General features: G+C 36.0%; 1 protein-coding gene across 6 annotated transcripts in view; it reads right to left on the bottom strand.

Annotated features, from left to right (window-relative positions):
• The window catches only part of ANKS1B (ankyrin repeat and sterile alpha motif domain containing 1B), a 422,022-nt gene that overhangs the window by 363,263 nt on the left and 32,969 nt on the right, over window positions 1-25,790 (bottom strand). For all 6 annotated transcript variants that reach the window (XM_063396248.1, XM_063396245.1, XM_063396246.1 and 3 more), the window contains exons 2-4: window positions 11,155-11,235; window positions 7,363-7,519; window positions 145-441 (exon numbers count right to left, since the gene is read on the bottom strand). In XM_063396248.1, the coding sequence (XP_063252318.1) occupies window positions 145-441; window positions 7,363-7,519; window positions 11,155-11,235 (535 nt within the window). The remainder of the gene's footprint in view (window positions 1-144; window positions 442-7,362; window positions 7,520-11,154; window positions 11,236-25,790) is intronic.

Here is a 25,790-nt window from a genome sequence, read left to right as displayed (position 1 = left end):
GGAAGGAAGGAAGGAAGGAAGGAAGGAAGGAAGGAAGGAAGGAAGGAAGGAAGGAAGGAAGGAAGGAAGGAAGGAAGGAAGGAAGGAAGGAAGGAAGGAAGGAAGGAAGGAAGGAAGGAAGGAAGGAAGGAATTATACACTAACTTGGCAGCTGACATCCATTCCAGCCTCCAGAAGCACCTGTACGACAGCTTTGTGGCCATTACGAGCAGCAAGATGCAAAGGAGTGTGTTTTCTTGTATTACAGTTCATCAGATTTGGATACGCTTTGATGATCATTTTTACAACGCGTAGACGTCCATAAAGTGCTGCCAGATCCAGAGGTGTTTCCAGTTTGTTGTTTCTTATTGTGGGGTCTGTCAGCTCTTCTAGCAGAACAGCAACAACTTCTGAATGACCATACTGAGCTGCACAATGCAGTGCTGTTTCATTTTCATTGTTCTGTTAAAAAAAAACTAAAAGCTTCAGAAATTCATGTTTAATCCACAATAGAAATGCTCAGTTCTATGAATTGCCTCCTTGAGATCACTACAGAGGCAGAGTTTGTAATATAATGTATGGTAATGTATGTTAAATGCTTCAAAATTACTCCACTGAAATTTTAATAATAAAACATTAATACTTCAGCTTGTGGCTCTCAAGCAGATGAGCTCCCTGTGTGTCTACATTACTCCCAATCCACTTTAACAACATGCCCCTCAAAACCTTGTAGCTCATGATATGCCAAAATCTGTAACCTTCTCTGATTCAATTGTTCCTGAAATTATGATTGAGTCCTTCTCTTAAAGGGACTCTGACAGTGAAGTCTCTCTTCTTGATTTTGCTAGTTTAGTACCATGGGAGTTTGTTATTAGAGAAATGGAAATATGGAGAAAAACTCTGCAATGCAAATGTATCACGCACAAGGTTTGTTTCATGCATCACTATAAAAAGTTACTATCCAGACAACATTTAAAATTTGCAAGAAGACAAAATACTATCTATGGAAAGACTTAGCAAATCACTAAAGCAGTTGGTCTTCTCAGGACTCCAGAGAGAGATATATATGTATTTTAAGGCATATGAGTGTGTGTATGCTGTTGGTTTAACAGTTTTTGTTTTCCCTCCAAGTGTTTCTCAAAACATTACTCAATAAACTTAATAATAAATATTGAGAATAAGCATTATATTTTTAATTGTTTTCTTCTAGTTCTGTCTGTATACTTGCAATGCCAAAGAGACAAATAACTTCAGACAAAGAGGAAAGAAATAGTTTATCAAGTGCTCTGAATTCTGTCTTCTATATTAATATAGTAATAATATATGTAGACTTTACAAAACTTTAAAATACATAAGACTCTATAAATTGTAGAATGTACATTGAATGCCTCTTAGTTTATAAATACTTTATTTAATAATTTTTAATAATTTATTTAATAAATAATTTATAAAATTTGTGACAGTTTACGAATGTTGTAAAAGTACAAAACCAAGAAGCTAATGTGCTATATAAAAAATTTAAAATTAATGTAAATTCAGGAAGGATACTAAAAAAGGTCAGAGATATCATTCTAAAGGAAGAAAAAGTGATAAATATGAATCTATACTTCTATTTCTCAAGGAGTGAGCTGAAAAAAGTTCAGGGGACAAAGAACTGAAAATAGAAAAAAACAATTGACTTTGAAAGATGGAGTTATAGATTCAGAGAAATTAACTCAGCTCTTGGGTTTGTGATTTCAACAGCATTGCTGTCATTTTCATCCCTTCTTGCAATCTAAGATGACTCAGATGAACTTGGGAAACAGAAGAGACAGATCAATTCATTCAGGTAAGTCAGTGCTGCAGTCAAACTCATAGGGTGTCTGCAACATCACGCAAGATCAGAGAGCCTGGAATGTGTTTCCTGCTAAACTGCAACAGAGGCTGGAGAAGATCCAGGTGGAAAGTGGGAAGCTTCCAATGGCAGAGATGGCTTGATGACTAGTAAGTATTTAAATCAGTGTGCATTATTCAGACCACCATGTGGACTCTCCTTATTACACAGACTAGAAAGTCAGATCAAAATATATATACTGTCACAATACTACATTGCTGCAGTGATCTATCAGCTACCTGGAACAAGCTTTTTGTGCTCTAGGTGACTTCTAATATCTCTTTTATATAGGACTGGGCAAAGCAATTTTCGTACATACAGTTGTATGCCCCCAAATCACAAGCACAGTTTATTAAAATTTATTTTTAAATTTTCAATATTTCATGGATAGCTAGATGAACAGGCAATTGCAGCCTGATTTTGTGTACAATTAAGCATGAAAATCAGGTAATTGCACACGAAATGAGCAATTTTGGTAATTTTTGCCTACAGTTACTGTATTTATATATCCAATGGAAATAGTTACACAAAGAAGTTTGACATTCTGTGATGTAAATAACAATTGTACATATGTTTACAATTGTAACTATATCTGCTTATGTCTGAGGGTTTTTTCAAGAACTTATGGAAGTACTAATTGAACTATTTTGAATCTTGTGCCAATGAACTAATATTGTAGCTTAGAAGTATTCTGATTAAATTTTCAAAGAAACATAAAATTTAAATTTGCTATGGCCCTTTTCTCAAAATGTAGACAGATGATAGATGATAGACAGATACAGACACAGAGATCACACAATCAAAGTCACTGCTGCTGAGCTGCAAACTGGAATTTGCTCCCTCTGGATAAAGAATGTTCATCTGAATTTTCACACAAAGGCATATTGAAAGGAAAAGTACATTTTAAAATAGCCTGGTGCACAAAAGCAAAGTAACAAAATGTTATTACTTTCAGATGTATATTGTTGAACATTTTTCTATGTTTTTTATTTGCCAAATAAAAGCTACATGTCAGTTCATGATCAATCAAACTGATACAAAATTATAAAAAGATACCTGTCACTGAAATAACGCAGAAGAATCCAACCTGAGCAAACCTAATTAAATTACCTACATATATGCACTCAGAATAGGCATTGTACATATTGTGCTATCAGAGCTGAGAGGTACTACCTAATTAAAACTTGATAATAAAACATTCTTCCTTCTTCAAAATGTAAATTAATCAATTCAATTCAGGTAGAGAAGACAAAATTATTTTTAACCTTCAAAGAGTAAATTAAAACTTGTTTAACTGCCCTCTAAATTTATCTACTTTGACAATTTAGGAGGAGAGGAGAGGAGAGGAGAGGAGAGGAGAGGAGAGGAGAGGAGAGGAGAGGAGAGGAGAGGAGAGGAGAGGAGAGGAGAGGAGAGGAGAGGAGAGGAGAGGAGAGGAGAGGAGAGGAGAGGAGAGGAGAGGAGAGGAGAGGAGAGGAGAGGAGAGGAGAGGAGAGGAGAGGAGAGGAGAGGAGAGGAGAGGAGAGGAGAGGAGAGGAGAGGAGAGGAGAGGAGAGGAGAGGAGAGGAGAGGAGAGGAGAGGAGAGGAGAGGAGAGGAGAGGAGAGGAGAGGAGAGGAGAGGAGAGGAGAGGAGAGGAGAGGAGAGGAGAGGAGATTCATCCACTAGTCTCAAATTAATTGAGGGGTAAAATCAAATGCAGAATTTGAAAAATATTGTTTTTACAGGCTATTTTGGAACCGAATTGAACTTCTGGAAGTCCCTGAGGTGTCACTGAAAGAGGCAAATAATGTCTGTGTTTCATTTGGATGATTTGGAGAAGTTAGCAAATATGTTAAAATTTAGGTGTTTGCATCATATGAATGCATCCTGAACACTTTTCCTTCATATTTCAGAAGAATTGTTGAATAGTTTTAAAGAAATGTGCGTGGGTTTTGTGGCAATTACAATTTGATGCACAGGGAAATTCTACAGTGCAATGAATCCATAAAAATTTCAGAAATGTTCACATTTTTTCTTGTAAATTTTTAACAATTCATATTATGTATATATATGCATATATATATATGTGGAATGTATTTTATTCATATTTAATAATACATATTTACATTTACTCCTGATGTTATTCACACTTTTTCCTGCAAAAAACCCAAACACTGCATATTGACCTGTATGTGACTGTTATTTGTTATCCATTTTTCATAGATTAGGATTTGTTATCAATCCTGCAATTTATAATGCAATTTATAATGAAAGCTGCCACAATAAATGTTTTAGCTATCCAGATGTCCTTACATAAATAAACATGTAAGTAGTTTGACTGTTAATAACAGCACACCTTTTTATTTTATTTGGTAGTATCAATTAACAAATCTTGATCTCATACTATCTTAATTCAGTTTATAATTTATGTAATATTAAATCTTTATCAATCGAGTTAAACTCTTACATTTTTGCAATGTTAGCATATTTTGTGATTTAAAATATACATCACACCTGTCAACAAAGACTCCTACATTAAACAGTGATAGAATCCTTCTTACATAATTGTTATACTGTAACTGTTCTCTCTGTGTGTAGAGTTGCCAGTCTACATTCCACCACCCCCATAATATAATTGTCATTTAACTGTTTGTCTCTTTACTGTTTGTTCCAATTTTATGTAATAGGAACAGCAGGGGGCATTCAGAGCTTTAGATGCTGGCTATGGTTTGATATGATGCTATGATGCTACTTCACTGCATTTTGAAAGTGTAGAATGCAGTTAGATCAATTTACAATATATCATATAAAAGCCATTATTTCATGTAATATACGCTTATGCATAATAAATTTTTCATTTCTTTGTTCAGTCATTCATTGCTTTCACACAAGTTTTTAGAAACATTACTTTCACGTAGAATTTCAATGAGATAGATGAAAACTAAAATGTCTTACAAATTAGTTGCAATAATTTTTAAATCATGAACAAAATTATTTTCTTAAAATGCAAACAATTACATCTTAATGTGATCCTTAAAGAAAAAACAACAACAAAATAACAACACAACAAAAACAGAGGAAAAAAGTCTGACTGGAGTGCACTATTTGCTGTGGTGAAATAGTGTAATGAAAAATGGCTGTCTTTATCTCAAACTCTCAGAAAAAAATGAAAGAAGAAAAGTAGTCCAGGATTTCTTACAAGCCATAGCTTCAGCTCCTGAGAGAAGTTATGAGAGCTTTGAGGAGTCACCTGCCTTAGAGAGCCTATCTGTAAATAAGGAAAAGCCTCAGAATCCTACAGGCTCATATGAATATACAACAGGTGTTAGGCTGAGGATGCCTCTCAGGTGTTATTTAAGGAAATGTGGATGGAGGTGGCTCTATAACAACAAGACATTTTGCTCTTTCTGGGATACAGAGAATATTCCCCTATTATAGAATTATATATTCATGTAGAGTGCTAATTAGCAGGGGAAAGTAGGTGCCAGCAAAGTAGCCCACATACAAAACCTGAGCATTGTCTAGAGTGGAACAGCAAGGAACATACAAGGTCAGAAAAACTCTGAGTTGAACTTCAAAGTTTAATATAATCAATATTCCCCTAAAAGACTTAAGATGCAACATTTCTTGTGAGGATCACTCACACATTTTCTGTTATAAGGTTTTTGGGTTAAATGCATAAACCAGAGTACATCTGAGGACCTTTTTGTAGTCAGTGGGGTGTAGAACTATCAGCTGTATCCCTGTTTATTTGCTCCAGTGATCAAATCAGATACAGCACACCTAATCAAGTTTGACAATATCCTAGAAGTCTGGAGGTATACGTGGGACTGGGGAGAAGTAGACTTGAATATACATTTCTCTTTCTGATCTTACTGAAATATCTTTTTCACTCTCCTCCTCTCTGAAGTTCCTACACAGCTTCCAGTATTTTGTCAGTAGAATATACGAAGTGTCTTCAAGTAAATGCATTCACAATTCAATGGCTGCTTTTTGTTTTGTTGCATAAATAAAACTGAAAAACCTCTCCTTGACAAGAGGTAATCCTACAGTTCAACTGGTTTCATCCTCCATAAAATAGCTGATGTGAATGAGAAAGTTGGAGAATTATGTTTATCTGAAACTGTAATCACAGAATGACAAATTTTGAAGAGTTTTTTTTTCTTGAACAGTATTACAGGATTTCCCAGAAGAGAGTAACACAGACATATTTTATTATTTTCCTACATTTCTTGCATTAATACTTGATATTTATATCCTAGTTACTGTATGGATTCCAATGGCTAGGTGTATAACCTCAGATATCAAATTGATTACTCAAAGCATGGAATCCCACATGGATAAGTGTTTGTAATCTAGGTCTCACATTTCTTATCTTCTCACAGTTTGCCTTCTGGCCACACTAAAGTAGGCACTAAGAGAACAATTCGTATTAGACTGCACTTTGCCATTTGAGGTGCCATTTGAGGTGGGGTGGTACCACACCAGGTGGTACCATACCTGGACTTCAGCACCCATTCCACAAGGACCTGGAAATTCTGAGCACCCTCTGTCACACTCTCAGGCCCATGCAGATGTCTCAGTTCAGTTACTGCAGGGCCTCAGAAGGTACTGCATTTCTATGTTTGGACACCTGAATCCTCCTTTTAGTCACCTGAATTGCCCTGTTGGCTCCTGTGGTTACACAGACCAGACCTCTGTGGAACCAAAAGGCGCACATACAGGCAATGTAAACATTACAGCTTAGATCTGAATTAGGAGCTGACTCCCACCTTCACATTCCGACTGTCTGACTACCATGACAAACGCAATTGTTTCATGGTTACTATCTGTATTTCATAGCCTACTTCCAGTTCTTAAACAGCTCAGCCTAGATGGTGTCAAATTTTAATCAGCTTTTTTCTATTTCTAAATACTAGTCCTGCGAATGGACCATGTAAGAATATACAGCGTAAAAACAGAAGGTGTACCATATGTTTGACAGTAGAATGCAACATGGTTACACTGCCCTTACACACTGTAACACTCTCATAACTTTTCTTGGTCTTTTTATGTGTCCTTTCTGCTGCAAGTGCATCCATGCAGTCCATCTGGTTTCTCATTTACCTCTGCATATCTGATAATTTACAGTATTCCTAAAATATACCAAGGACATTAATTTTATCTCAAAGGTTTTCAGGAACTTAATATATAATATAGTAAAAAATACACAAAGTTTATGCAAATTTACAACCATACAGAAAAGATGCATAGTTAGAGTATGTCTTCATATGATTTTTCCAAAACAAACAGAAGGGTTTTCCATACTCTTTAAATCTCATATTCTTTAGGTCAGTGTCTATCCAGAAGAAAGGTATCTGTTATGCTTATAATGGAAGATTTTATCAGTCTTGGAGAAGGAATTACTGAAACAATGGAAAAATGGAAAATTGACTTTTTTTTTTTTACTTGTCTATAAATTGGTCAGACCTAAAGAATATGTGCTGGGTTTTTTCTGATGATGAAAACAATTTTTTTTTTTCACTTCACCTGTTCATTCACTCTGGAGTGTGATGGTCCATGATGGATGAGAATCTTCACAATATCTACATCTCCTCTCCAAGCAGCCAAGTGAATAGGAAAGTAACCTTTATTATCTGCTACATTAGTTGATGCTTCATACTGAAGTAATTTGAGAACTATATCCCTGGAAAACAGGAGGTAAATCTAAAAATCAACAGGAAGCTAATTTTATGAAATTTTTACATGAACATACATATTACCAGTATTTTTATCCTGGAAAATAGGAAAAACACGCAAACCCGTATTTCAAGTGAAGTAGCTACAAAAAGTGAGGACCGGTTTCTGAAAATGAAAATAGATAATAAAACACAGACAAAATGCTATTAATTGTAATGATTCTTGCTTCTTATGAATACCATCAACAACATGATCATCATCTCTCTCGTTTCTTTCAATAGGACCACCTGGCCACAGACTCATTTTTAGAATTTGCGCATCCAGAACATGTGCATGTCCCTCAAGGCACTAAAGACCCAGAAGTACTCTTTTCCCCATCACTGCTGTATTCTGGAGGCAGGAGGACAAGAGGATAGTTTTATGGACATATTTCTAACCGTAAGGCTTAAGTAATAGTTTCCCCTCTTCTTTAAGACATTATCTCAAAAATAGTTAAGAAACAATTTAATGATAATCTAGCTGGAAATGTGAAATAACTTCTTCTATGTATAACTTCTATGAAATAACTGCTTCTATTTTCATTTCCCACATTCAGCTGCCTTGTAGCAGTGAGGGGAAAAGTGACTTATTACCATTTTAATTCTTTACATTCATTTCAGTACTTCTGGTGTGGGTTATCATACATTAAGTGAAAGATTAGCATAAGCTGGTATATTGTATCTCTGATTTTTAAGCAGTCTGCTGTACTTAACTTCAAAAGCTAAACATAAAAATCATCTGTGTCGTATGATAACATTACCAAGTATGTCAGAAAGTAAATAAATTCTGTTTTATTGCTGCATTTGTAGTCTCGTATCTTGACACAGTCAGGCCTTGTTAGTTATTAAGCTAAGAGAATCTATGATCCTGTCTGGGCAGTTCTACAAATACTTTTTACAAATATGGAAACACTGACTTACTGATTTAGCTCAAAAAATCAGTGCGGGAAGAGAGCTCAATGTTATGACCAAAAAATTTCTACGAATTGACTGCAAATTAAGACAGAAGATACATCTAAGGCAATTCTTCTAACCTTGACAGAACCTTATTTAATTGAATATTGAAAGAAAAATGTGGTGAGTTATGAGGGAATATATCCAGGTCAAAAGAAACTCCCAGGTGACTTCAAAAGATACTGGAGTCCCCTCATCTAAGCTTTGAGGAGAATTTAAGCTGGATTTTGGTTCCCCCAACAAGGTCAAGTACCATGAGAACAGCTAAGAAAGAGCAGCTCCACTACAGAAAGATTTCTGCTACACAAAAATTTCCAGAAAAGTGACTCCTGAGGGAAACTTTTTAGTACACGTAATGTTTGAGAGACTTCCCATTAAATAATAGTTAGTTTTGCAGTAAATGGTCTGATGAGAGCTAGACATACACAGAAGTTCCTTTGAAAGGAATACCAAACAAAGGAAGCATAAATTGAACTAAGTGGAAGAAAATCAGTAGAAAAGTTCTGCACAGATGAAATCTATAGATAAAAACATACAGGAATTTTTGAGAAGAGTCTATTGCGAGATTCAAGCTAAAAAATAGAACATGCATCTCCTTCATCCTCCAAGAATGCCCTGACCCATCACACGTATCTAGGGTGAGTCTTTTTTAGTGCTTTGGCAGAACTTTTTCATTTTGTACAAATACATTTCAGGGAGGAGGAGACGGTAAGTCCTTAGCCCAGTAACATTACTGGGCTAAGTGAAATTACTTAGGGAGACTGAGATTCCAGTGCCTGCCCCAGATACGATTTAATTACTTATATAAAGCAGAATAGTTTCCGAAGGAAAGAAAATGATCCCCGAATAACCAAGGAGGAAGGAATTCATTACACACAGTGATCAAGCAAGGATTTGAACAATGGTGTCCAACAAGTATCCCAGCCACAAACTCTTTATTCTTACTTTTCTTGAAAAACTTTGAAATCTCTCAGGTTCAACCTAGTGTAAAGTGGGAAAAATTAAAATCACTGAAGTTTTTAAAGGACAGGAACTTCTAAGTGGCAAGATTCTTGTGTCAAATGATTGTATGTCATTTTGACTCTGAATATCAAGTTTGAAAACTCAAATAGAGTGCAAAGTAATTTATTTGTTATTTGTGATGACTAACAAAATTAGAACCACCAGGTGTCTGTCCAATTTTATTGCTACCATTGCAGCAAGATCAGTATAATGGCTTGGATAACAGATCCTGAAACCCTCATGATTTATCACAAAATACCTCATTATGTATTTCAGTTTACTTTAATATAACAAGGTATAATTTTAATGTCAGTTACTGTAGCTTATACTGCTGTGAGTGTAAGGGGTCATAGCAGCCAACATTGGACTTTCAAACGTTGCAGTTATATCTGCTGCTGCACACAAATCCACATTTTAAGTCCTCCCTGATCGCAGAAAAAGTTTGGTCAATACTGTGTCTGAAATCATCATTTGGGTTTTGTATGTTTTGGGATTTTATAGTTTATATTGCCAGGATTCACTTGAAACCTCTGATAGTTTCAGTGTTTATACAGCAATATTTTTATCTTTCTGTGTAACTATTATTTTATTGCCAGTATTAAATATACCAAAGCCAATTATCATCTATGTAAAACCAGCAATCTTTGCAAGCCAATGCTTGGGGTTTGGTCAGTCAAATATTATCAACAGCACAAGAAACAATCCATAAATCACGAACAAAATTGCTGAGTTTAATAGATCATATAAAGAATGTAGACCTAATGTCAAAATATAATAATGGATGATTCTGAACCCTCCTACACAACTGAAACTTTGGAAATGCACAATATCTAGTTCAAGAGTTTTATTTCTATATTTATTTACAAAGAATATCCCATATTCATCAAAAGATTAATCCATCTAAAATAGGCACTTTTCTAGAATACAATTGAAGACACATTCTAAAGTTTTAATTTTTCCATAGAAGGATGCAAAAATTGTGCAATGAGTAAACTAAACACATAATAATTATATATACATGTGTAATTTTATGAACAGTCCAAAATCAAATTAAAATTCATGCAAATCACACTTAATTTCAACTGGGTTTTGATCAATTCCTTATCTCCCATAGAGGAGTTAACCAAAGCTTTATGTCAAAACTTTCTTTAGTGAAAATGCCCTCTTTTTTCCTGCTTTCAAGTGTGTAATTACTAAATATTCTTTGCATATTACTTTTGTTTTGATAATGATTAATCTCCACTGTTCTTTCATAAAATTGCTTCCTGAAACGTTCACACTCTATACATATGTACATACACACAGAAATATAACACAATATTTTCTGCTGCGATTTCCCAGCAATGAAAAAGCACTAGAGCCAAGACTAGCAGTAACAATGCTAAATTTCCCCAAAACCAAGGAAGAATTTAGAACTAGCAGTAAAAAATCAATAGCTTTTAAACTATACTTCCCATTTGTCACTACTTCTTATTGATATTGATGACAGTGTCAAAACATCTTATATTAATATATTCAGTTGGAAAGAAGGCTCTTTTAATAAGTCAAGGTTTGCCAATTTTTGGTACAAATCTCAGAACTACACTATATTTTCTTGCATTACATAATTAAATATCATACTACATAAAAACTAAATGTGGGCACTTACTTGTGTCCATTTAAAGCTGCATGATGTAAAGCAGTATAACCTGAACTGTCAGTGCAGTTTATGTTTGGTCCTCGCCAGATGCTGCAAATAAAGCAAAATTGTGATGTTAATTTTTTGGCTTGGCAAGTACAGAAGTGTCAGAAATCTAATCTACAAATAATCTAAAGATCTCTGCAACAAGTGTGATTAAACGAGATGAATTACCTTGAAGAAAACTTAAAATAGCAAATGTCATCTTGATATCAATATAATTTATTTATAAAAATAAGTTTACACATCCATCTATATAAGAGTCGTGAACTTTATGTAGGGCAAACTCAAAGACTAATAACAGAATAGTCATTTCAATTAGATCTGTTCTCCCTGTATTACTCTGGTAATTACTCTGAGGTTATTATCTGATTTTGCATTACTTTTCCACAAGTCTTTAGGTCTTTCCACATTGTCTTTAGGTCAGTTAGTCTAGAATCAAACAAACATCAGATTAGTAAGAACCAATCATATTGTTTAAAGGGGCAGGGAATTTATTCCCTTTACTTAACTTGATATTTTAGCTCCCATTTTACCTGATTATATTTTTTAAAATTAGATATATATTTAAAAATAAGTTAATTAAATTATGTTTGGTTATTTTTCTATATTTTACAGTCAAATTCATTACATGTCCTGTTTAACCAGTTTCATAATCTATTACAGACTCTTCAAAAAACAGTAAAGGACATATTTTGTTTCAAAGTGGAAAACATGGCTGCTAATCTGCCAAAACCAACAACAAAACCAAGCCCTGGAAATTGGATTACAGAGGTGTATTGAGAACTAGCAGGCTTTTTAATCTAACTGACCACATTGGAAACTGATTCTATCTTTTACAAAAGCAATTTAGTCTTCTGTAATGGTTTTCAATCATCGGTGTGAAAACTTCCAGAACACAAAATTATGAGTCCTGAGTTATAATCTGTTTTCTTTAGTTTCTAATACAGTGCTAAACAGTCATTGGCAAGCCATATTTCCCTTCACTTCATACATTAGAATCAAGTGCTGTAGTTTAAAGAAAATAATTTGAAGCTAATAAGTAAAAAGAATTTTTCATACTGGCATTTTTCATTATCAACAGCAGTAAAATGACATGTTACGCTTAACATATGATTTTTAAGAATTATTTACTATGGAATCAGTATTTTATATACATATGTACATATATATATATATATATACACATATACATGCACACTAGAGAATACTGATGTAGACTGGTCTCTTTTTCATCTTGTGTATTTGAATGATTCATTAGCTCATAAACTTAAGCAGTTGTTTTCCCACAAGGAATACTATATGCATACAGAATTATTTGTGTGAAACATTATGTTCTGCAGTGAGAATAATTCTACATAATGCTGGGTACCTCACCTCTCCCTGCAATTTAATTTCTTGGAAGAACAGGATTGAATTATTTTGTTGGGTGCAAATGAGCAAAAAAAAGTAACTTCTTAAAAAATCTGCTCAGACATCTACAAATGTTCTTTTCTACAGAAGGCAACTTTCAGATAAGAAAAGGCACTCTAATATTTTCAATTAAAGGAAATTATTTTAACTTCATGGAATAATAAAAACTGAGTCCCTGAACTGATAGCTCCTCTGTAATAGACAGATGTTATTTATATGGCAAAGACAAGCTGTCTATCTTTAGAAGGAAAGAAGTCCTTATGTATTGATAAGGTACAACCTCTCATACTTCTGCATAGCGTTTATCAATTATTGTCTTATTTATTGAATTATATTTTCATCCTTTGATATATACCACTTTATAGGAGAATGAAGAAAACAAGAAGTGGTATGGAAAGTAAGATTTTAAATATTACAAAAATAAACAAACAAAAAATACACTATCAACCAGAACATAATTTACTTGGTTTTGATAGCTTGTTTGCTTGACTTAGAGTTCTTAGGATTTGTCTGTTGGTTGTTTTTTCAAAATGCAAGGATCTAAGATTTCATATACTATTCATGATGTGCTAGGCATTATGAATAAAATTATACAAAATCTAAGAAAAACTAGAAACTAAAAAAACCCAACCAAAACTCCCCAAGATAATCCTCATTTGTTCTCCCCGAATTTTGTTTTTTAAGCCATTTCTTAATTAAAACATTGTTATACCTCCTCACTCTGGTCTTAGGAAACATTTTTCAACTGAAACTATACTGATTTAAAACAAAAAAAACCCTCTAAAACTTTATTAAAGAGTATATAAATGCACCTATGTGCAACTCCTCAGGACACTCAGGTTGGGAGGCTGAGAGGGAAAGGACAAAAGACAATGAGTAAATGCTGATGACTCAGAGACACAAGACAGGATGGACAGACTAATCACTGTCAGCTCCCAAAGGGTACACAAAGACATGCTCAAATCACAGGGCGGTTATCCAGCTACAGAACACAGCAAACAAAAGCAGGACTTGGCTGCAGGCAGCTCTCTCCCCTGGGGCTGGTGCAGAAATCCTCTCCGAGGAGGTCTTGCATTGCAACAGTATTGCAACATGACTTCCTACAAAAGGAGTGCAGGTCCAGTATATACACGGGATATTTATGTTTTGATAACTGAGAATCAAATTCAAATTGGACAGTCTGAATACAAATTCTTACATCCTAAAACTCCCAGCTCCTTAAAGCTCTTCTCTTGCAATTAGAATACAGCAAGACAAAAGTCCAGTCATATATAACCTCCATACAAAGCATCTGACTTCAAACAAAAGTAGAGATTGAGGAAAAATCTAATTATCCCTTCTTTAGTATCATAAACATATATTATATGTGAAGAATTATTAAATATATTGATTTATTTGTGTATTAGAACATCTGTGAAAGCAACACTAAGGAGCATCTGGTAGAAAACAAACACCGTTCAATCTCTAGAAAAGACTATTTATTGACAGAAAATTAATGGTTCTTCAGAATACTGTTAATATTAAATATTCTCCACAATATATTTCTTCTAGTACTTTTAGGTAGTCAAAAATCAAACTTCTTAACATGGCATGCAGTAGTAAGTTAGGAATCTGTTTTCCTATGTACATCAGTAAAATAAAACTTTCCTATTACTTAATGAATTTGAAGAAAGTAATTGAAAAGTAATTGAACCTTCTTTTTGTGCAAAAAATTAGTTTTCATTCAGTGATGAATTAAAATGTGATTATCATTAGTTTCTTCCATTACATATTGCCAAAGTAAGGCACAAATAAACAGAAGTCTGTTATACTATTTACATAATTGCTGAAAGCAGACAGGTCTTCTTACAGTCTGCTCTCACTGTGGACAAAGTATATATTGACCTTACAAAGTGATGTCAAATATTAATTGAAATTAACAGAAAAGCAAAGAAATAAAAGTTTTTTCCAGCTAATCATCACACAGACATACTCCCCATCAACAGTACACGAATATGCTTGCAAGGTTTTGTCGTGGTTGCGGGGGGAGGTAAATTTTTCTAAGGAGAGGTGAGCAGTCCAATCAGTGATCAGCTTTTCTGCTGGCACTTGGATTGGTCACTCAGAGGTTTAGACACGCCTCTGAGGACACAAAGAGTTAAAAGCAGGACTTCAGGGGGGTTCGGCCTCTTTTAGATCCCGGTTTCAGCAGAGAGACGTGTCCGGCCTCCTTCCCCTGCCCAGCCACGAGGCTGGGTGGGGGAGGGGAAACACGTGGTCGGGCTCAGGTAAGCCAGAGCCCCGGGGGGAGGAGAAGAGAGTGGACAGGACTGGAACTGAGCTGCCCCGTCCAGGATGGAGGGTGGAAAACTGTGGAAGTGCCTTCTGTGTGTGCTCACCCCCCTTCCCCCCAAACTCCGGGAGAAGGTGCCCAGCCAGGTGGGAGTTGCCCAGCCTGGGAGTGCCTGAGCCTGCACGCTGCCGAGAGATAGAAACTGTTAACCCTTGCTTGGCAGAAAGAAACTTTTCTTAGACATTGATTCTCATGACTGGTGGTTTCAGAGGAGAGAGGGAAGCGGCCTGGGACCGAGATGATAAAGCATGATTGGAAAGAACCCGATAGGCAAAGAATGAGAAGAGTAGCTTTCTGAGCTGGACTTTTCTTGCATAATGTTAGCCATGGACTGAACTTAAGTCTCTTTTGAACATAAACTGCATTTTGGGTGGATACAGCTGCCCTTGCTTTTGCTACAGTGACTGGCACTTGAAGAGTGGAGCGAGCAGAGAAGAGAGGGGGAGGGTGAGGTGGCGCCCTCTGCCCTCAGGGCAGACCTGCTCTGGGAACCCCGGCCCCTAAGAAAAAAGGGGGAGAGCTCGGCATGCAAGTATCCTTAAAAGAGCCCTGTATGCAGCTTTCAGCCTATGGACAGCGGTGAGAGCGCTGGACATAGGAAAAAAGAGAGTGTCACCCTGGCAGACTTCTCCGGGCGGTGCCACGGGTGACATGGGAACACATAAGGGGTGCACCCGTGTTTTCTGAGGAACAGTCTGTGGTGCGAGAGAGACTCCTCTCTCCCTTGCTGAATTGAGGATTAGTTTGTTTTTGAGTGGTGATTGTTTGATCTAAAACCCAAAGGTTTGGTCTGTGAAGAGTAATGTGTGGGGGGGTAGAAACTGAGAGAAGAAATGTTCTGAGAAGTTTTTATTTCTGTCTCTGTGTGTGTTTAAAAGTTTTTTTCTGTCTCTGTTCTTATGTAATGTAATAAAGTTTTGGTGGTTTTTTTGTTTTCAAGATTTAAGCCTGCTCTGCTCTGTTCCTGATCACATCCCACAGTAATTGTTAGAGAAAAAACATATATTCATAGGTGCATTAACATCTGGCCAGTGCCATCCCATGACAGGTTTGCATAATTTTTCCATCACATTTCCTCTCTGTACAAATATCTGCATTATATCATTCCATTATCATTATACTATTTCAGGACTATGCAAAAATATTTCTGGTCCTTATATGGTAGCTTTTCTAAGGTGAAAGAAAACGTTCTTGGTGAACAATGATAAAAATTTTTAAAAGCCTTAGAAAGTTGCCTGGTGACATGACAGTCTAAACTTCATCCTCTTTCCATTGATGCCAGTGGCAAACAACAACCAGTTCAGATTAACATAGCCTCTTACTTTTTCTGTGCTCCACAGAATAAGTACGTATTACAGGAATTTGTCTTGTTCTGAGTCAAAATCTTCCAAATTTTCCATGCTTTTTGTTAATGTGACAGAAACACATTGACTCAAGTACTTGAGCACACAGCCAGGCTCTTTATTAGTGCTGTGTCTACATTCATACATGCATTCAGTTGTGCTAACTCAGTTTATACAGAGTACATGGTCCATTTTACAGAGAATTTTGAAAATGCAAACTGTTACACAATAATAGTGTACCAAGAAGTACAGAAGTACCCAAAGCAGTGGAGAAAAAATGCTTTTAGAAAGTCATATTTTAAAGCCTAATAAATAACTGTACATGGGAAATAAACATTGAAAAATGTATTTTAGGATTAATTTCAAACAGGTGCAGTTACAGGTATTAAATTGAAAAAAGTAGATGATATTTTGAGAAAGGCTATCTTTGATCTTCTTTCCAGTATCAAAAAATCCTGTTGCATGACGCAAGAGAGAATTAAAAATCCAAAATTACAATAACAATAATAATTTTTATTATTTTAATTAAAAATAAAGGGAATGGCAAATGGATTATCAATTCAATTAATACTGATTTTATGCTTAAAGCTTATTGTATATATAATTCCAATTAAGAGCTTTTGTTGTATCAGTGTGAAATGTGACTCAACAACATTTCAACTTTGGACGTGCTTATCTCATTTTGATTCCTGCTGTTTTGTCACCTCAATATGAAAAATACACCAAAATTCATGATCAACCATTCATGGGATTAAGGATGTTACTCAAGTTCAGGTTCTAGAGCAGCTTATTCCACTCCCTTTCTTTAATCTTGATCTGTTTACAGTCTTCGCTTAGTGTAAGTCTGCAAAACCGGAGAATTCCACCAAACTGTTGTCTTATTTCCATACTGATTCTGTTTGATTCGTGATTTCTATGTGATATCTCAAGTGCAATACATATGATGAGTTTGATTATTTGGTATACAGCATTTACTCACTACTATACTTAGAACTAGCTAGAACAGTGGGATAGAAAAAGATCTTCTTCCAGATATGCAAACAGCAGGATCAACACTACAGTGGTAACACAAGCATGGAAATAAAAAGTGTAGTCTAAGAAAACATGTATAAGAATGGGATCATGTCCAACACTGTAAGACTCAAAAAACAGTATCTTACCAGTAATTATTGTTTTTCAAACTTTGTGAAGTATCACTGTTAAATGAACACTGACAGATTTAACAGACTACATCTGCCCAGATGAAAATTTGGAGTAGGGTGGCAGCATTTAAAAATATGCAGATAACCTCATATACTTGCTCACTATCATTCTTTCTATTACTAACTGTATCTTCGGTTGGAGAATGATGAGACCCATGCCATTATTAGTCTAACCTGCCATCCATTGCTTCTCCAGTGGAAAGAACTATGAAAAGGTTGGTTATAAATGACTGAAGGTTAGTGTGTGGCTGAGGAGAGCCAGAAAGCCAGACACAGAGATACCAAAGTCCTGGATATCCAGAATGGCCTTAGTCATGATGAGTCTCACAGAGAGTCAATATGGCCTTATCCTTTGAATAACCTCAGGATAAAAGTATTGCAATTGAAAGAAAAAGGTGTTACAAAAGCGTATTTTGATAGAGTTAGAACTCAAGAAACAACTTTAAAGGAACTCCTGAGGTGAGAAATTATAGAACCTGTATATGAGGACATTATGATTGTGAAGTACCCAAAGAACAGACTGGAATAATACTGAGATAATTGGAAATGATACAAATTCTTATGCACATGTTAGGTTATGTGATAAACAGATCCTATTTATCCACAAAGGAGCACAAAGGTGTGGGCCTGATATTTCCAGGTCTAAGAGATTTTAGCCTGCTAGGAGCTGCTAAATTTTTTCCTGAGGGAAAATTTCTCAAGAAAGCTTTTTCTCAAAACAATCTTGGCAAGCAACTATCCTTTCTCAAAACAATCTTTCTCCAGGTGGTGTTTTGCCTTTCCAGTTCTCAACAGAAAACATTTTAGCTGTTTCTCTAGTTTAACCAATGGGATTAGAGAGGTGTCGCTCCTATTCACCAATCATGTTAAGTCTGTATCAGAATACCTTACAAAAAGTAGTAAGAATTAGACAATAAAGCCTTTCTGTGCTCTTTGCCTTCTGAAATACTTGGAGTCTCATCTTTTTTTCGTGTCCTACAACACAAAGGGACACCAGAAAGTGGGAAAATCAAGTAATACCGTTGCCCTGCCACTCTGGAGCTCATCACAGGAGCATCACCAGTGCATTAAACACCCATTTATGTAAGTCCAGCAGAGCACAACAGCCCCACGGCAGGCAGAGACACACCTTGTTGGGGTCCCTCTCAAAACCATGCTGTGAGAACCCCCACCCAGTGCCTAAGGGTGATAGACATCCACATGAAACAATGCTGGAGAACACTTCAAGCTGAGAAATACCACTGTCTGGGGCTACAGGACATGTGGATTGAGTAAGATTTCTGATGGGATATTTAGAGGAGGAACCAAAGGCAGGGAAGGGGATGGATTTAGGTGATTTACAGAGGAACAAGTTTGAGAAGATAGATGGATAAGGGGACAAAAAGGGTTGATCGTGACGTGTATAGTCAGTTCTGAAGCACAATAGGCTGGTCATGTCCTGCACTCAACCTTATTAAATTCTGATTCTATTCTCTTGGGCAAGGGCCTCTATCCTGTGTGCATGTATGACGGCCAGACTGACTGCACTTGAGTGAGATGATGGATTAATGAGAATATATGTCAGTCTGGCCAGGAAATGGAGCAAATGAAGGTCTGCATACCAGAAACTGGAGGGAGACCTTGGATCAGAGGACGCACGTGTGTCCGTGGAGGCTGTGGCTGTAGCATGGGTGTGTGAGACAGCGTGTGATTGCTAATGAAGACCAAGCTGGACCAGTCAGCAATGTAGGTGAAGTAGCCTGGGATCCAGTTGTGTGGCTATATGTCTCTGTGGTTAAGACCGTGCAAGGAGGTGATGTCATGTGAGACCAGGGAGAAGGTTAAATTTTGCAGAACAAAAGATGACCAGGAGACTTCTGCAGTTTTATTAAGTATTTTGTGGGTTAGCCAACTTTGAATATCTATACTAAAAATAGTAGAGAAACAAGTGGTCTGGTATGGTTGATATAGACCAGTGGGAGGCATGTCCTACAACTCTTTAGACTGGACAGTCTGTGCATGTGTAACTACATGCAAAATTAGGTATGCCCAGTTTGGGAAGAATCTACCTAGAAAAACAAGTTGATGAGCACTCAGTCTCTCCAATTAAGTACTCTGTATGGTAAAATCTAAATAAACTAAACCTGAACAGAAGTCACATGAATTATTTTAACTGAGTTAGAACTCTACTTGAAGCTGCAATCAATTTCCCTTGAGGATATGTAGTTTTATCCTGATAGTCTTAATAGTTACATCACTTTAAATGTTGTAAAAAATCAGTTAATATGCAAAAACCAAAGGGAGAAACACATTGACTTCAGGATGATGTCACACAAAGGAATAGGAAATCAATTAGTTATGCTTTATTCAAAAAATCTGTCACATATAAGGTACTTTGCATTTGACCTTTATCTAACCAGTCTGGCTTCATCATTCCTTAATGGACTACTCATCTAGAAGTACACTGGCTGAGTATACTGCATAATACTGTGGCTATATTCAGAAAGCAAAATGTTCCTGACTAGTACTGGTTAGCTTTTACAGTCAAGACCAATTTGCCTGGAGTGGTTAAAAGAGGGAAAGCCTTTTTCAGTTATGACAGAAGGGTTCCTCTCTATTCCGCTTGTCTATAGGGACGAGCTGGGGTTTTTCTTAGTCCACAGAGAACCACAGTAACTCCAGCTTGTCAATGATGAGTCAGACAGATCTTTGGATTCAATCCAGAGTTCTGTCCTTGAAAATCCAGTCATTCTGACAGGAAAAAACACTACCTCTCATTCAGCACCATCCTGCAGAAGAATGCTGTAAGAACAACTATTAAATTATGAAAATACACAGTCCAAAACCAGATCAGCAGGCAATACCTTTGAAAAGTAAAATCATTCATCTTTAAGCAATGTGAATCATGGTCTAAAACCATTGCCAATGGTATCTCCATGTATGATCTTAGGTGATGTGAGCAATCTGAAAGAATACCACACAGCTAATGCTGAAGATCAGTGCATCAGATTAATTGTTCCAATGAAAAGAAACTCCACACCCATTGTATCATGAGTCTGAGCTCCCTAAAATGTATCAGGTAGTTGGGTTCTGTGTATTTGTTATGAATCAGACCTATGCACTTTGTATAAGAGCTATAGATTGATCAAGATTAACCAGGAACACAGCTCACTGTGTTATTTAGTATTAGGTGACATAATAGAGAAAGGCTAATTGCCTTGGCCAGATCTTTTTTCAGTGCGAATAAAATACTTATGGTTACATTAGTATATTAAACTCCCTTTATAAATAAATACTGGGTTCTTTCAACTCTTTTCAAACAACTAATATTTAATGAAATTACATAAACAATTATTATTTTTCTATAAGCACAACAGAGATCAATCTTCTGAGGGGTTGTAGAAGCTCTTGCATGTGTCATGACTCTAAGTATATCAAACACTCACTCACCAGCTGGTCGAGGGAGGGGATTGTCCCATTCTACTCTGCATTAGAGCAGCCTCAGCTCGAGTGCTGTCTGCAGGTTTGGGTGCCACAATATAAGAATAATATAAAGCTATTAGAGAGCAACCAAAGGAGAACTACAATGATGGTGAAGGGCCTTGAGGGAAAGCTGTACGAGGAGCAGCTGAGGATACGTGGTCTGTTCAGCCTGGAGGAGACCTCGTTGCAGTTACAACGCCCTTGTGATGGGAAGAGAAGGAGCAGGTACTGGTCTCTTCTCTGTGGTGACCAGTGACAGGACATGAGGAAATGGCCTGAGGTTGTGTCAGGGGAGATTTAGGTTGGATATTAGAAAAAGGTTCTTCACCCTGAGAGTGTTTGGGCACTGAACATGTTCCCCAGGGCAGTGGTCACAGCAGCAGCCTGACACAGCTCAGGGAGCTCTGGACAATGCTCTCAGCAGGATGTGACTCTCGGGGATGGTGCTCTGCAGGCCAGGAGCTGCACTCGATGACCCTTGTGGATCCCTTCCAACTCAGCACATTCTATGACTTTTTGATTCCATTCACTTACATGAATACACCCATGAAGGCTGAGGTATAGTATATCCATCATTATTTTCTTTTGAAGAACAGAGCACATTTTCAGAAAGACCATGTTTTGTAAAAATCAGTTAACATCAAAATAATAATTTTAGTATTACTTTTTAATATTACTAATATTGCTTTTATTAGAAATAAACTGAAGTAAAGTCCTATTTCTTTTCTTCAAGAATACAGATATGATGACATATTTTGTTAGGAAAGATATTCCCTCAGCCATTCTTTTTCCTAATTCAACTGACCTTGAATCTTTAGTAAGAAAAGAGTTTTCTCCAAAAATTAATTTTTCCAAAATTAATTTTTGGAGATCCAACACAGTATTCCCATCCATCATAAACTCATGGTGTTTGCAATTTTAAACACATTCTTATACACATTCTTATCACAGAGAGGCAAAGTCAATATTTACTAGAAAAGGAGATTTTTAAACCTCTAAATGATTAATTATGCATCCTGGAACACTTACTGACATTTGTTTCAGTGAAATGAAAATTCCTGAAGCTCTGGCAGTAGAAGCAGCACTGGGAAGAGTAACAATTTGCATCAAAGATTTTTGAATGTGGATGCTGTTAGATCTATGACCTCAATCCAGTACTAAACACTGTTCATCTTAGAAACCAACCTGAGATGAGACTCTTTGTTATAGCTGTAGGACACACAGAACAGAGCTTGCTATATAGAGAGTCTGCAATTCAGCTGGCTTTAATACCTTGTCCTTCCTCATCTGAGTTTCCTCAAAAGTAGAATAATTCTTTCAGACACTAGCAAAATAGACACAAGAAATACACAATTCCATTTCCTCTTGATTCTTGAAAGCCATCTCACACCTCATTCTCAGTTTATGCTGAGATTTGAAAATGAGATTCAGAAATCAACTATATTAACATTAATCCCTCCATACATGTAAGTATTCCCTCACTATCTTGACATATGAAAATGTAACAGATGTGAGAGTCTCACTTCTTGTGTTTGCATCCACATGATATTAAATCAGTTATCCACATCGATGATTTCCCACATTCTAAATTCAAAGCTTTCATATCTTCATCTCATAACAGCAGCAATAATGCCCAACTCTTCTGGACAACCTGCCATAACCTTAACAGAAACTCACAACCATGAAAGACTACAGCTCCAAGAACTAACTTCTAAAATATGAATCCTGAGATACAAAGGCTCTTGAAGGCTATCAGTGACCTATAACATATGTAGAATATATACATAACATTTGTGCTTTCCAGTAGAATATTTCTTCAGTTATTTGGACTCCACAGGCCTAAGCAGACAATGAGCAAGGCAGAGAACGTCAGAAGCATGCATCAGTACATTTTTGCAAGATACAAGGTAATTAAAAGTAACCTTAATGAAAATGAATTCAAAATAGTACTAAAAGTCTTTCCTATTGTCATGAGATGACTTAATACTGCTGAATTGTATAATGTAAACTTTATGTTTATGTTTAATACTATAAATATTTAAAAAATTGAGCCTATTCTTTGGAGAAACATAATTTCGAATCAGAGGTGCTCTTATTGCATTTGCTACTCCATGCTACCATGGAGTATCTGCATCTTGACTGCCTCCATCCAACTGCTAACACTCATTCTTTCCATCAGCTTTGTATTAACTTTGTTGACAAGGACACAGCTGAGGAAAGACATATGAAATATAAAGACAGATATGACAAATACATTCTAGAAATGATAGTCACTGCATAGAAAAAAAATTAGCACCTGCTCAGATTACACCAACATTTCCTTCTTCTCTTAAATTGATTATCAAGTTAAATAAGGAAGTTAATCAGGGTGAAATTAGCTACTGCATTAAGTACAATTGGGCAAAACCAATCCACTGATCAAGTTTTTTCTGTGCCTTGAGGATTGGTCTTTATTAGATATACTGCAAACCTGAAATGAAATCTTTGTAACATCTAATCTTTAATACATAGAGCTATTATAATGTGAAATGTTCAAAAGGTTTTGACATAGCATAGAAAATCTGAGTAAGAATGATATTCCATGAAACTATAACATAGTACAAAATTACTAAATCAGATCATGTTATTAACTAAGGATAGTTTGAGCGTAAATTCTCTATCCTACACTCTAGCTAACTGCAACAGTAGGACAGAAAAAAGCTTTCCAACAATAAAAACACAGAATTGATGCCTCGATTTCTTCTGTCAGCAACGTGTCATATTTGAAATAAATAATATCAAAACAGAAAGATGCTACTCAGCACACATTTCATTTGCTGTGCTTTGCCAACAGAGGTCAGAATTACCTCAGCAGCATCCATAGCATTACTACGATCCTGACCAGAAATACTTTTATTACAACAAAATTACTTTCACAAAGACAAATAACATACTTTAACTAGAGGCTGTCACAGTGACATACTACAAAGGTCTTTCAAAGCTTTTGGATATGTAACAACAATGTCACCACTTAAAATTTCTTGAACGCCGTTACTGAAATAACTCCAAAGGTCATATCTATCACATGACTGACAAAGTATTTGGTAAGATATGCTAACAATCATTTGGATCACTTAGAAAAAATCAATTCATCTAACATGATGCTTTCCATTGAACAAAATCATTTATGACACACAGCTTAGAAGGCAAAATGTAATTACAGTAAAAATATTCAGTAAATTTTCAGTCTATTTATGTTAGAATTCCCTATTTAAATCCATTAGGAGTTATTGTTTCTACTCTATTTCAAAGCCTTATCAAATGTGGAAATGAAATCCAAAACTAAGAGGTTTAAATGACACAGACACTTCTACTCTAAGGGAAGATTTGGCTGATGTAGAATTTCAAACAGCTTAAAAAGAACAATAACCCATTATTTCCAGATGTATCTAAAGTGAACACTGTGTTTTGTAATTTTCCAAAAACCAATTACACTTAAAGAATGAAATATTCTTTGTACCTCAAATAGTTTTACTGTGGATTGCTTTCTAGAAAATGAAGACCTACTCCATAAGTATTGCAAGTGCTCCATAGAATTGCAGCTCTGTGGATCATGAACTTTTTAGCAATATTAAAATAAAAATGTTAGATTATCGGGAATATACCTTAGGTACTAAACTAAATGTATCATGCAAGGCTAGGCTGGCCTGTACCAAAAAGAAGGGAAATGATACACCAAAAAAGGTTATGAAATGCATGTGTGGATGGCAGATTCCATCCTACTTTCCTTTATTATACATAATTATTATACATATACATCACTTTTTTTTTTCTTTCCGTTAAAGGTCAAACATTTGCAGAGAGGAAGGGATCCTTTTTTGTGAAATCTCCAGAAAGCTGTAGGGTTTTAGAAAATTATGGAGATAGGAAGGCCCCTGACATACACATGGGCTAGGTTCTCTAGAAACTACTTAGTATTAACTGTTAAAAGAATCCAGACACAAAGCCTCCTGAAAAACTGACCCTAGATGAATTTACCTTATTCTGAATACATTAAATTTCAATTATCTTTCATCTTGACAAGAAAGATCTTTTACTACATATCATTCAAAGTAGATTTGACTGTTCAATCTTGGCACTAAAGTTATTCAGATGAAGCCATCATTTCACCAAAGGGGGCACAGTCAGATTTCAAATAGTAAGAAGAGTGATATTTCCCCCAGGTTCTGAAGCCTGACCAAAACTACATTTGTCATATTTGGAATCACACTAGTAAATCCGTATATATATCTTTCTAGTGGAATTATATTTTAAAAGTGGCCAAGGCCCAGCTAGTTGGTAGTTCATGGCTGGCCCCCCATGGTCCCACCACCCAGGCAAAGAAGCTCATATAGATGTGTCTGACACAGCCAAAATTAGCACAATTCAAGGAATATTTCTTTCCTAGGATGATAGGGTTGTAGAAAAAGGTAAATGTTTAAAAACCATCTAGTTACCGGAATATCCATCTCTTCTGGATTTTCAAGAAGCCACCTGGAAAGAGTGCAAAACTATCTGAAGGCACTTGGAATCTTAAAAGGCATGAGAGCTCAAACCAAATTTATATTGAAAGCCCTGCATTGATAGCACATGATTCAAAAAAACACACACAGCACAGCATTACCCCTATAATACTGATAAGTGAGGCACTGAATCAACTGGGGGTACATTATTAACATAAAGATTCCATACAGCCATGATTCCATACAGACTTTGACCATATCAGTTCAGAGTAGACTGAATGCACAGAGAAACTGTAAATATTTTCTATAAAAGCGTAATCAGACAAAACTGGATGGTTAATTTCTCCTTGGGCATGGAAACAGAATACCAGGA

This window comes from Prinia subflava, chromosome 4, assembly GCF_021018805.1.
Source record: "Prinia subflava isolate CZ2003 ecotype Zambia chromosome 4, Cam_Psub_1.2, whole genome shotgun sequence".
Classification (NCBI taxonomy): Eukaryota; Metazoa; Chordata; class Aves; order Passeriformes; family Cisticolidae; genus Prinia; species Prinia subflava.
Note: the sequence above shows the minus strand (reverse complement) of the source record. Positions and strands in the feature narration are given on the sequence as shown.